Here is an 11,845-nt window from a genome sequence, read left to right as displayed (position 1 = left end):
ATCTACACATTGTAACTTTGATAAAGTTAGCTTAAGACACATAAAAAGCAGAACTTCCTCTTTAACCCTTCAAGAAATGAGAACTAGCCCCCATCCCCCCAACCCCCAGTAATGAATTTCAGGTTCCTGGAAAATCACCCACCTGGATCATTTCTGCCTAAAAAACTTTGCCATCTTCTCTTCAGTTGCAAAGGCAATCTTACCTCTAGCCAGCCAAATCACCAACCAATTCTCCAAGCGAGAAAAGTGTTTTGTGTTGTTTTTGTTTTTAAAATGGAGGTGTGTGGGGGGGGTGGTGGGTAAAACGTCTCCACGCAGGGACAACAGGTGCTGCCCTGCAAACACGAAACAGCCAAGCCGACCTTCTCAGCGAGCCAAATGCTTTTCAGCTAACCTAATGTTCTTCAACTGTTGCTTCAGGGGCTTTTCGGTAACAAAAAATGCTCCCTCGCCTTGGCCCTGCCGGTTTTTGGCCGCATCACTTACTACGGACTGCGTGTCTGACTTGTTTATCTGGGCGCACCCAGTCATCTCGCTCAGCGACCCAAGCGACCACGTTTCCTTAAATCAGAGCCCCGTGGACTCTGCTCGGAACTACATTACCCAGCGGCCCCCGCGCCCTTCGCAGGAAGGACGTCTGCGCACTAAGATACTCAGTTCCAAGTTTGGAGCTTTTAGCTGCCAGCCCTGGCCCATCATGTAGCTGCAGCACAGCCTTCCCTAACGTTGCAACTGGGGGAAAAATCACTTTCCAGTCTGTTTTGCAAGGTGTGCATTTCCATCTTGATTCCCTGAAAGTCCATCTGCTGCATCGGTCAAGAGAAACTCCACTTGCATGAAGATTGCACGCCTGCAGCTTGCATCTTTGTTGCAAAACTAGCTACAGAAGAGAAGCAAGGCAAAGTCTTTTGTGCTCCCCTCCCCCATCAAAGGAAAGGGGAAAATGTCTCAGTCGAAAGGTAAGAGCCTATTTGCATTACTTGCAAAAATGCAAAGGGTTACGCATGCATTTATGAATGCATGGATGCAATTTTCGCCTGGCGATTGCATTTTTAAGTTTGAGGTTTTCCACAGCTCAGTTGCATTTCCTGTTTAGTATGTGTCTTTTTTTTGCAGACACAGAGAGTTCCTGTAAGGCAGGGCTTGCAGTTCAGCTGTGCATTGACGTTATTTGCATTCTTCTGCTAGGATTACTGAGCTCTTTTTGCCTTTTGCACAGTCAGGAGAGATAGAGCAGGTTGGTAGCGTCTAAATGTGCAGTGCTTTATATAATTGTAAAATTCTTTAGTATGCACACACATTATAAGTAATTTTATGTGCAACAGGAATACAAACTTTTAAAAAGTCCGTAGGTGCCGGTGAAAGGTAAAAGTTGAGTTAAACTAGTCGGAAATTAATGTAATCTTATATTCCTTTGGGAATAAAGCGTTGCGGTGCCCGTTTTTAGCTGAATTTTCATTGATACCGCTTTGAACATTAAGCAACTTTTGATTTTTAAAGGAAGTAGAGGTGAAGTGTGAATAATAGCATATTACCAAAAAAGCAGACGAGAAGTCTTTCTCTTCTGAGATTTTGCACTGCACACCAATTGCTTATTGGCTCGCAGTATTTAGAAGCAGCAGCGAGGACATAGATGTTTTATGTCTCCCCATTTAGGAGATGCTTTGCATCTGGGGGGGCAAATATGGGGAGAAAAACTGTACTTTTAAGCATTACACCAACATGGGGGGAATGCACCATTTCGTTGAAAATCATAATGAAATCTTTTAAACGTGTAATTATGTGTATTTGGACAGCTATAATAGGTCAGAAATTCAGGGTTATTGTTGTTTTTAATTTTTTTCTTTTTCCAATTTTTTTTTTTTTTTTTTTTAAACACAGTTGTATTTTGCAGGCTTAATGTGATACTGGAGAGGGGATTTAAAAAATTCCTGACATGGCACCAGAGAACTGAGGGGGTGCTGTCAGGTGCCTCTAGGACCCTAAGTCACTACTTGTTTCAGAACAAATCCTTCACTATAGAGAAAGCGTATGCCATGTGAGAATGTGTGGAGGGAAGAGGTGGGTTAGGGATAGGTGAATAAGGCTACCAGGGACACTACGTGCATGGGTAAGACCCAGTGAAATTAAAGTGTCTCATAAGCTTTCTGTTTTATTTTTTTATTTTTTGGATTTTGTTGAATTCTACCTGATGGGAATCACACATCTCTAGACCAAGAAGGAAGTGATATATGTTCTCGGGAGTTCAAAGTAGGACTGTGTTTTCCCTGACTATGAGGCAAGAATGGGAATTTGGAAAGCTCAGAGTGCTGAAGAACCTAGGAACAGGCATTATGAAGTACAGGTGTTCCTTAGTAGAGGGGAAACCTACGGTCTCCTGAGCAGAGACATAACAGCTTAGAATGGGCATTCCAGGCTTTGAGGTATTAAAGAGCTGGCATCTAGTTACTTTGTATTTGGTTTAATAGATGTATACATATGTATGTGTATGTACGTATTAGTGTATGTACGTAATATATATATAGTGTGTGTATATATATTGTATGTGCGTGTGTGTGTGTGTGTGTGTGTGTGTATTGCATAAGATTAGGGGGCATACAAAATATTTAAAATGTACTTGTCTCCTTCAAGGAACTTACCATTTAGAAAGCATGTGTGCAAATCATTATGATACAAGATAATTGCATAGATAGTGAAAAGAAATGGCCCAGTTGGGAGTTTAGAGATGGTAGTGATCTCTCTGGGAGATAAGAAGGTTTCATGAAGAAGATGGTATTATAGTGATCTTATCTATGGACCTTAGGGTCTAAAGTAAATCAGGTTCCTTTTCTACTTTTTTTTTTTTTTTTTTTTTTTGGCTCACTCTGAAGGTAGCTCTGTCCCAATAGAGCTGAGTTGGGAAACTAGAAGGCACTAGCATGGCACACCTCCATGAAGAGTGTGCCCATGGTAGATCAGCTACTGGTGGTTCCTCAAATCAGTTCCTAGTTAGCCAAATGATTTTCTTAATTGAGTCCTCTTTGGAAGGTACATCTGGTGCCAGTGTTCCTGTCCAAAAGGAAGATTATCGATACAAAGAAGTGATGATCATTTCAGAAATGGCATGGGATCCTTGGCTTGGATATTGAGTGTGGAATTGGCCTAATTCGGCTACGGTAGTCTCAAGGGGCCAAGACATTTTTTGCAGTACCAAACTGCTTTGTAATACTACAACCAAATGGATTGGGAGTTAAAAGTGAAAGGTGGATACAACCTCATGGTATTGAAGAATTTAACCACGTGTTCAATCCAAAGGACCTTTACAAACTTTCTAGATCACTATAATTCGGTCTCACAGACCTCTAATTTAAGGCAGAGCAGAGGCAAAGGAATTACAGACTCCCTGGGAGCTGGAAGGACCGGGCTGCTTCTTTCCAGCCTTACCAACAGTGAGATTCCGAGAAAGAATTTCTTAAAAAGAAATTTTGTTTTCCACAGTTGTAACTTTAGGTGGTATGCTTTTCAGCTTGTTTATATTAGCTGTCTGGGGTTGAGCTGACATTTTTCAAATATTAAAGTGGTAGAATGCCTTTTGAGGAAATCTGAAATGTAAGTTAACAGGAAGGGCACCCAGAAAGTGCAGGAATTCCTGCACATTACAGGAAGACAAGCTACAGGAAAAATGTGTCATCTACATTCCCCGGGAGAGAAAAACTATTGTTATTAGCCATGATGATTTGAGAGAGGGAGGTCCGGAGGTCCGGCATCTCCCTGTTCACCTGAAAATACAGACCAAGTCTGACTCTGTAAGAAAGGCACTCTCTCTCCCTTCTCCCTCTTTTTACCTTTTAAAAATATCAGCTTCCCTTAGTTTAAGACAGTACTGGGTAAATCGTGTTGGAGGAAATGCACGGAAGGCATAATTCAAAAGTATGTAGGAGTGGGGCAGACACTCCTAGGGGCTCTTTTCATCTGTAATTCATTCCACCCTGGGAAATGAAATGTGTAAATTTCTCATTCTGTATAAATTCCTTTGTTAGGTTGTACCAGACAGACTTGTCATGCTTAGCCTGTAATCTGAGCCAGGATGTTTTATAACCCCGTACATCTCAGGACACAAAATCAGAATAGGTACCTTGGGTTTCCCCGAGCTTGTTTTGTGTCCGTGTGGCATTCAGCACTTCACAGCCCGCTGAGTGTCAGCTGTGGGGGTTCTGAGGGGCTCTTGTGGTGGTCCATTTGATGCTGGAGTTACAAAGGGCTGAGATTTATCTCATTGGAACTACTTTCTAGTATTTTAAAATCTGAAAGATCTATAAGGAATATTTTTAGAACCAAAGGAAAAAGTACACACATAGCACTTGTTCATTATAGAAACGTTTAAAAATAAAGGAAAGGAATGTAAGACTCACTAGTGACCACAGCATATATTTGGGCTTATATCCTTTTGGACTTTTTTTTTTTTAATGGTCCCTGTATATGTGTATGAGTAAATGTAAAGTGTGTATAGACCTAATGCCTATTTAGTTACCTTTTGTTTCACTTACCAATATACTGTGAGATATTTCCAAGTGAATATATCTACATATGTGTGTATATGTGTGTGTGTATATATATATATATAGATATATATATAATTTTTTTTTTTTTTTTAAAGAAGGAGGGACAGAGGGAGAGAGAGAATCTGAAGCAGGTTCCATGCCCAGTGTAGAGTCGAGGCGAGGCTTGATCTCATGACCCTGAGATCATGACCTGAGTGGAAACCAAGAGTCTGGTGCTTAATCACCTAAGCCAACCATATGCCCCGCCAAGTGAATGTATTTTTCTACATTCATAATATTCAGTTGTCTTTGGTTTACTTCAACAGAACCTTTCTGTTTATTCACTTTCAATATTATGAAGTTACCATGAGGGTCAGCTCAGCTTGTATGTTATTCTGTAGACTGTGGCCTTAGACGAAATTCCAGGTTCTGGATATCAAATTCTTCCCCATTGTCGTTTTCTGTTCCACCTTTTAAAAATAGATTTTTTCTATTATAAAAATGATATACACTCATTGCAAACAAAATTCAAGCCAAAGAGAATTTCATATAAGAAAAGCAAAAATCACTTCAACTCATACCATCCAGAGCTAATTACTGGTGACTTTTCGGTAAACATCTCCTTACATGTGTACACACATACGTGAGTGCACACATACACGTAAGTGCTATTTTGCACGCGATAGATGATAGTTTGCAACTTGCCTTATACTCTGCCATGTGTCGTGGGATCTTTCCCTATTCACACACGTTCACTTACCCCATTCTTTTAAACAGTTGCTTATTTTAATTTGTAAGGATGTAGCTGTTTAATTAATCTCCAGGTAGACGTTCATATAGTTCTTTTTTTTTCCCCCAGCTATAAGCAATATTGGAATAAATGCTATGAACATACATTTGTGCATTTGCCCAATTATGTCTTTAAAATGAATTCCTAGAAATGGAAGTGCTAGGTCAGAGGGCATGGACATATTGCCAAATTGCCCTCCAGAGACCTAACACGAATTCTTATTCCCATCAGTGTCTGGGAGTTCTCATTCTCTGGTTTAAGCATTGCGGTAAATATTACCAAATAAATTGCTGTCCAGAAAGACCATGGCTACTTTTCCTTCATCCTAGGTCTCATAATTTGAAAAAAAAAAAAAAAAAAACCAAAAAACTTTGCCAATTTGATTGCATTAAAAAAAAAAAAGAGAGAAAAGTTGAAATCCCCCCCTTTTTTTGACATTTGTGCTTTATGTGTTTGAGTTTTTCTCGTAAAATGTATGTTGAAGTTTTAATTTGGGGATCAAATTATTTCCAGAGTTAGGACAGAACATTCCAAAATTGCAAAGCTTAGGTAATCACGGGTTGAGAGTTGGGTCCCATGTGTCTCAACTGTTTAGTTCCCTGGTGAGTTCTAATTTTAATTTTAACCCAAATGTCTTAAGTAAACGTCACATATTTCATAAATTCATTTTGTTATACTTTTATAGCTATCTAGAACCATATTAAAAATAAGGAAAAAAAAGGATTGATCTGGTTAAAATTCTAGTCTGGAAAATGACTTACTTCTGGACAATTTCTGCATTTTCCGGTAATCTCTATAGGCAAAAGTAGCTTTTCTTTCGTTTCATAAATAATTCTTGCCTAGCACCTGGCTGTGTTCTATGCACTGTTGCAGAAAAGTTGCCTTTTTATTTTTAAGCCCCATGTGCAATCATGCGCATCATGAAAGTGGTTTAGTTTGTGAAATTTGTTGGAAGAACTAAGGCTGTGGTCGACTTTGATGACATCCCAAATTATAGGACAATCACAAGGTCTTATCATAGCCTTCTTTCGTGAACTTGCTTATTTATGTATCCTGATATTCAGTGATAGAATTTAGAGCTAGGAAAGGAGTTTTGTCGTCTAATCAGCTTCTTTTACAAATGAGTAAACCGAAGCTTTGCAGGAAAGTGATTTGCCTGTAGACAGCCAGAGGTGGAATTTAGTCCCCTGATTCTCTGTCCCAAAGTTCTTTTCACTAAACAACATGCAAAGATTAGCAGTACACATGTATAAAGCATTTTTTTTCCCCTTCAGAATCTTTTTAGTATATTTCACACTTCTGTTTTGTTTTGTTTGTTTTTGTGGGGAGCATGCTGGCAAAAGGGGCTGACAGGCCAAACAGTAGGGGTACTTTTCCTGTACTCAAGAAATGGCGATACATGAATCATGGTGGTGGGGCTTCCTCCCAGTTCTCTGCCAGGGGATATTTTGCAAATATTCTCATTTTAAATCCCGGTGCTTACACTCCACAGCTGCAAGTTTTAACCACTATAATTGTTATTTGCCTTTTATGGACGATCTCTGAAAGCCCCTGCTGGGTAACTAACAGCTCTTCTTGTAGATCTTTGTGTCTCCACCTCTCTTAGCATTGTGCTGATAAATAATAAGTGCTCAATAAATGTCCGACCGGAGTATTTTTAATCAGTGGGGGGTCTCTATCACTTTCCTCCACATTTCATCAGAGGTTTGGGGTAATTAAATTATAAGGTAATTTTCTTCCTCTGTTGCCTTGTTAGATGCCCGTTAGATCTTTGCTTCATTATTTGGAAGTAGCAAGAATAGCATAAATGACAATTTAGATGGTTGAAGAAGTGTCATCTCTCCCACCGATGTTCTCTAGACAGATGGTCTATCCTCGGCTTCTTCTTTTAAAAATATGTGGAACTGGGGCGCCTGGGTGGCTCAGTGGGTTAAAGCCTCTGCCTTCGGTTCAGGTCATGATCCCAGGGTCCTGGGATCGAGCCCCGCATCTGGCTCTCTGCTCAGTGGGAAGCCTGCTTCCCTTCCTCTCTCTCTGCCTGTCTCTCTGCCTACTTGTGATCTCTCTCTTCAGGATCCAATGAGATGGGACAAGAGTGAATGGCTCCCATCCTGTGCTGGTCTCAACAGCTCTTTGTAAGTTACCTCAGCACTTGAGCCTCTGAAGGGTTGTCAGGGTTACCCTGAAAGTTTTCAACAGCTGGCGGCTCAGTGACAAAACAGGGAATTCTGCAAGGGTAACCCCCACAGGCAACAATTCCCCACTTCCTCCTTACCCACTCCTGATGTCCATGCTGCCCCCCCTTCTGTCCTGGGATTGGTTTTTGCCCTGTCTCCTCATAGGGTCTTCCTTTCCTGAGCTGGTCCCTACAGTTGCATATGCGGCCCATAAAACCCCTTTCTGCAATGAAAGGATATTCAGGTTATAACCTAGTCACATGAAGTCTATCAAAGCATTGTAGTGGAGTCAAGTTCAGTTGTGAGTTGAAGCATTAAATAGACCCTTGCTGGATAGCCCATTGTCTGCTTTATATTTGAGTCTCTTTAACCCTCCTTAAGTTGGATAGTTGGATTGGGATCAACCTTTTTTTTTTTTTTTTTTTTTTTTTAATAGCTGTAGGTCTAGATGTGGATCTCAGCCCACACCCCAACACCCCGTGCGATCCTCATCCTCAACCTCATCTATTATGGGAGTGACTTTTCACGTGTTATGCCTTTGAACTTCACATACATTCTTTGGGGATAATTCCCATTACTGTTAATTTACAAATGGGGAACTGAGGCTCAGGTGAGTTAACGACGTGCCTGCAGCTGGACCAGTAAGCAGCAGAGGCAGGATGCAAAGACAAGCCTGTTTGACCACAGGGCCCATGCTCATTCTCAGGGAAGTTGAAAACTGTCGCTTCACCTGTGTTTAAGGATAGCCCATGAGCTAAAATGGGAAAAACAACCCCAGAGAGTAATATTTTGTGACACATGAAAATCATATAACATTCAAAGTCAGTGTCTACAAATAAAGTTTTATTAAGACACAGCTGTGCACATGCATTTATGTGTTGTCTGGGATGGCTTTTACCCACAACCCCACCCCCCCCGCACCCCCAGCAGTGGTAGAGTTGAATAGTAGTGATGGAGACATTATGCCCCACAGAGCCCCAAATAGTTACTGTTTGGCCTTTTTCAAAATACATTTACTGACCTTGCCCTTTATGACTTATTTCAACCAAGTAATGGAATCTTTTCATGATGGGGCTTCCATATTACATTCCTCTTTGGCTTTAATTGGAGGTTGTGAACCTGGGCAACTCCTCCACCAGCGACCTCTGAGGCCCAGCCCACAGGAAATGTCTGAGTGGTGCTTCTCCTGGTTATGGGATTTGTAGGCCATTGCTCATTTCCGCCGAACTCAGCTACCGGTCTCCGGCAGCCCATCCTGGGGTCCTTTCCCCTCAGCTGCACTCTTCCTGTTTGCTCCAGATTTCTTTTCTTCATTGCCCCTCCCACTGAGAAGCTGTTCATTCGTTCTTCCCCTGCTCCTTTCCTTCTCCCCTTCCTGATCACACTTTTTGTTGAAAAAGCTGATAAAGTACAAGCAATTTCTCACTGCCATGGTTGCCTGGCTTTGTTGATTCTGATCATGAGCCAGCCCAGAAGGTCCATCGTTTTCTTTTGCGAGAGAGAAGATGGAAGCTTCCCTCTGGGTGTAGGATCTTACACATCTTCCCCAGAGAGCTTTGCACTTATCATCGCCTGCGAAGTTAGAGCTGGTGTATCGCATGGACTCTCCCACCTCTGGGGGGACACTTTTGTTTGGGGAGTGAGTATCCTTTGGCTTACAGAGTCGCTTAAACTATGGGTATTATGTGTATGGAGGAAGGAGGGTCCAGGGAGATGTTCTGCAAAGGGAGGGACGAGGTGTGGATGGAAGCTAACGGGAGACAGAGTCGCTTCAGTAGGATGAGCCTAGATTCGCTCACCATATCCAGAGTGAGGTAAGCTTAAGTCACATACGGGGGAGGGCTACAGTTCTTACTCTTCTAGATGGTAGCAACGCTGCAGATTCTTTCTGTATTCCAGAAGCTGTGCTTAACCATCGATCTGAATTATCTGAATTATCTCCTTGTCCCCTTACTAGGGTGTGATGAGGTGATGCCCCATTTTGTATATGAGCAAACTGAGGCCAGAGAGGTCAAGGAACTTGCCTTAGATGGCACGGTTGACAGCACAGCAGTGGCTTTAATCAAGGTCTGTCTGACCCGAGAACCTGAGCTCCTGGCTACTCCACTTGAGTTAAGTTACCCCATAGTACATTTATGAACCCATTACCCAGAAGACAGTGTTGGTGGTAGAAAACATGAGTGGATTCTGTGTGAATTTGCATACACCAGGGCTGGGTATGATAATTAGGAGGGGCTGTCCAGTGTCTACCTATGTAGAGGTTCCTTTTGACTTGTTCCTTTAAGCCTCTGTTGATCATGGGATAGCAAGTCTGACTCATTCTGAGTGTTAAGGTTGAATTCCAAGTACAAAGTATCCATGAGTAGAAGGAAGCTGGTTACAACTGGTCTACTGATAGATACTGTACAGACAGGAAGTTACTGTTAAACATCAGCAATGAATATTGATTCCATTACCTGTCTTACAGGCTGTAATGAGGCAGCTCCAAACTTTAGGTGTTTCCCTGCACCTCTCAGTTAAACTTTTTTTTAAACAGTACTAAGAACATGACCAGTTTGGCACCACCATACCTAAGAAGAGGCATATAATTCCTTTGTGGCTTAGTGATTTCCTGTATTCCTGGTTATTTCTCTGTAAAGGTAACAAGTGTCGTTTCCTTGAAATTGCGAGTGAGCCTACCTGTCCACTGCTTTCCTCTTGTACTGGATGGTGTGGAAGAAACTAGAATTCTCTCTTTTTGTGGTGGAGGAGGCAGCTGGGGGAGTGGGGAATCAACGCTCTCTGTCAACTTTTCTCTCCTGCCAAAGCAGGACAGTCACACCTATGTTTCAGTCGTTTCCTAGGGATCCCATGCAGAAGCCATGGGGATAGATGGTCTGGATGATGAGTGACAAGTTATTTATTCCCTTCCCCCATCCTCCCCGCTCCAGTCCGACATGGGAGGAATGGGTTAGAGATAAGGGTCAGGCTAGACTCTGAAGAACCAGCAGAAACAGAATGGTAAAGAGTATGGGGGTTCTTTTGGAGTGAAGGTGTGGAAACAACCTCTCTGTGGTATTTGAAATCGTAATAACCATATTCCTCCAGCTTTCTTGACTCCTTCGTGTGCCCCAAACTCTGTTGCCATTTGAAAAACATAATCCCAGAGACTCTGAACATGCCTATAGGGAGAGCTCGTATAAGCTCGTATAATTCAACCAGTAAAGTTGGGATCGATGGTTCCATTTAAGACACTGAGCTCGTGGAACTAGACAGAGGAGCACCAACCGTGCCCTGGTCTTCTACTTACTCCCTATGAGCCTTGAAAAATCTTCTTATCCTCTAGCTTTTGTTTCTTTACCAGCTAAATGGAGAGACCGACATTCCTTCCCAGGATTGTTATGAAAATTAGGGAAGTTTATCTACATCATGTGTTTTGGCCAGTGCTTGGAATCATTTCTTCAACAAATATTTATTGGGCACGCTGCTGGGTTTGAGGCATTGTGCTGTGCCAGGCTCACTGTGAACATAAATTTGCTCCCTTCTTCCTTTCTTTCTAGCCCTGAGAAGCTTATTGCCCAGTAGGAGGTTAAGAAAAGCACAGAAGTGTGTAGACTGGAAGCTAGAATCCTAGATATGCCCAGAAGAGTCAGGAGGTCCAAGGGATGAGAAGGGGCTCAGGGGAATTTTTACAGTGAGTGTGCAAGTATCAACATGAATTTCAGAGCTGATGAGGAAATTGTGCCCGGGATCCAAGGTCTGGATGGAGAAGGAATCTCGCTTGACTTCAAGAATCCAGGGGCACTAAGAGATTGTTCATATATGCACAACAGTTCCTTAGAAGAATAAAAAAGAGATATCCAAGCAAAATACCCAAAGCTTAAAAGACCTCATTTGTATTTTCTAAGAATTTCCTTTTTCTTACCAAGCTATATACTACTGTTATTACTTATGATCACAATAAGTTAATAAATGAAATATATCCTCTCTCATACTGTTAGAGGGTTTTTTTTTTTTTTTTCTTGATTGTGGAAACTCCAGGAAACCCAGAGGTTAATAGTTAAACAAGTATATCATATCACCTGGGTTTATAGGCACACTGTAATTATATAAGCAAGCTGTTGGTTCAATGATCAACGTCTAGCTAAGTCAGGGAATATTTTCCAGAGCATGGCCACAGCTGCAATTTTCATTTTTTATAACCTGCCAACCTGCCTTTTCCATTTCTTAGGGCTTTTCCTTTTTCTAGAATCATCAGAAGTCGGTTAGAGAGGAAAACTGTTCAGTGCACTTCTGAATTTTACTTACCTTATGGGAGGTGTTCCAGAATGTTCTTTGTTTTACCAAAGTTACTCTCTCTAGCAGGATATCGGGTACTG

The 11,845-nt window shown here is 41.7% G+C and overlaps 1 protein-coding gene across 1 annotated transcript in view; it reads left to right on the top strand.

The window, feature by feature from the left end:
• The first annotated feature begins 658 nt into the window (after positions 1-658).
• The window catches only part of MAP2K6 (mitogen-activated protein kinase kinase 6), a 108,043-nt gene continuing 96,856 nt past the window's right edge, over positions 659-11,845 (top strand). Inside the window, exon 1 of the mRNA XM_059380949.1 lies at positions 659-959. Coding sequence (XP_059236932.1) covers positions 944-959 — 16 coding nt within the window. The 5' untranslated portion in view covers positions 659-943. The remainder of the gene's footprint in view (positions 960-11,845) is intronic.

The sequence above is a fragment of the Mustela nigripes genome, chromosome 16 (genome assembly GCF_022355385.1).
Source record: "Mustela nigripes isolate SB6536 chromosome 16, MUSNIG.SB6536, whole genome shotgun sequence".
NCBI lineage: Eukaryota > Metazoa > Chordata > Mammalia > Carnivora > Mustelidae > Mustela > Mustela nigripes.
This window is presented reverse-complemented; position numbering and strand designations above follow the sequence as displayed.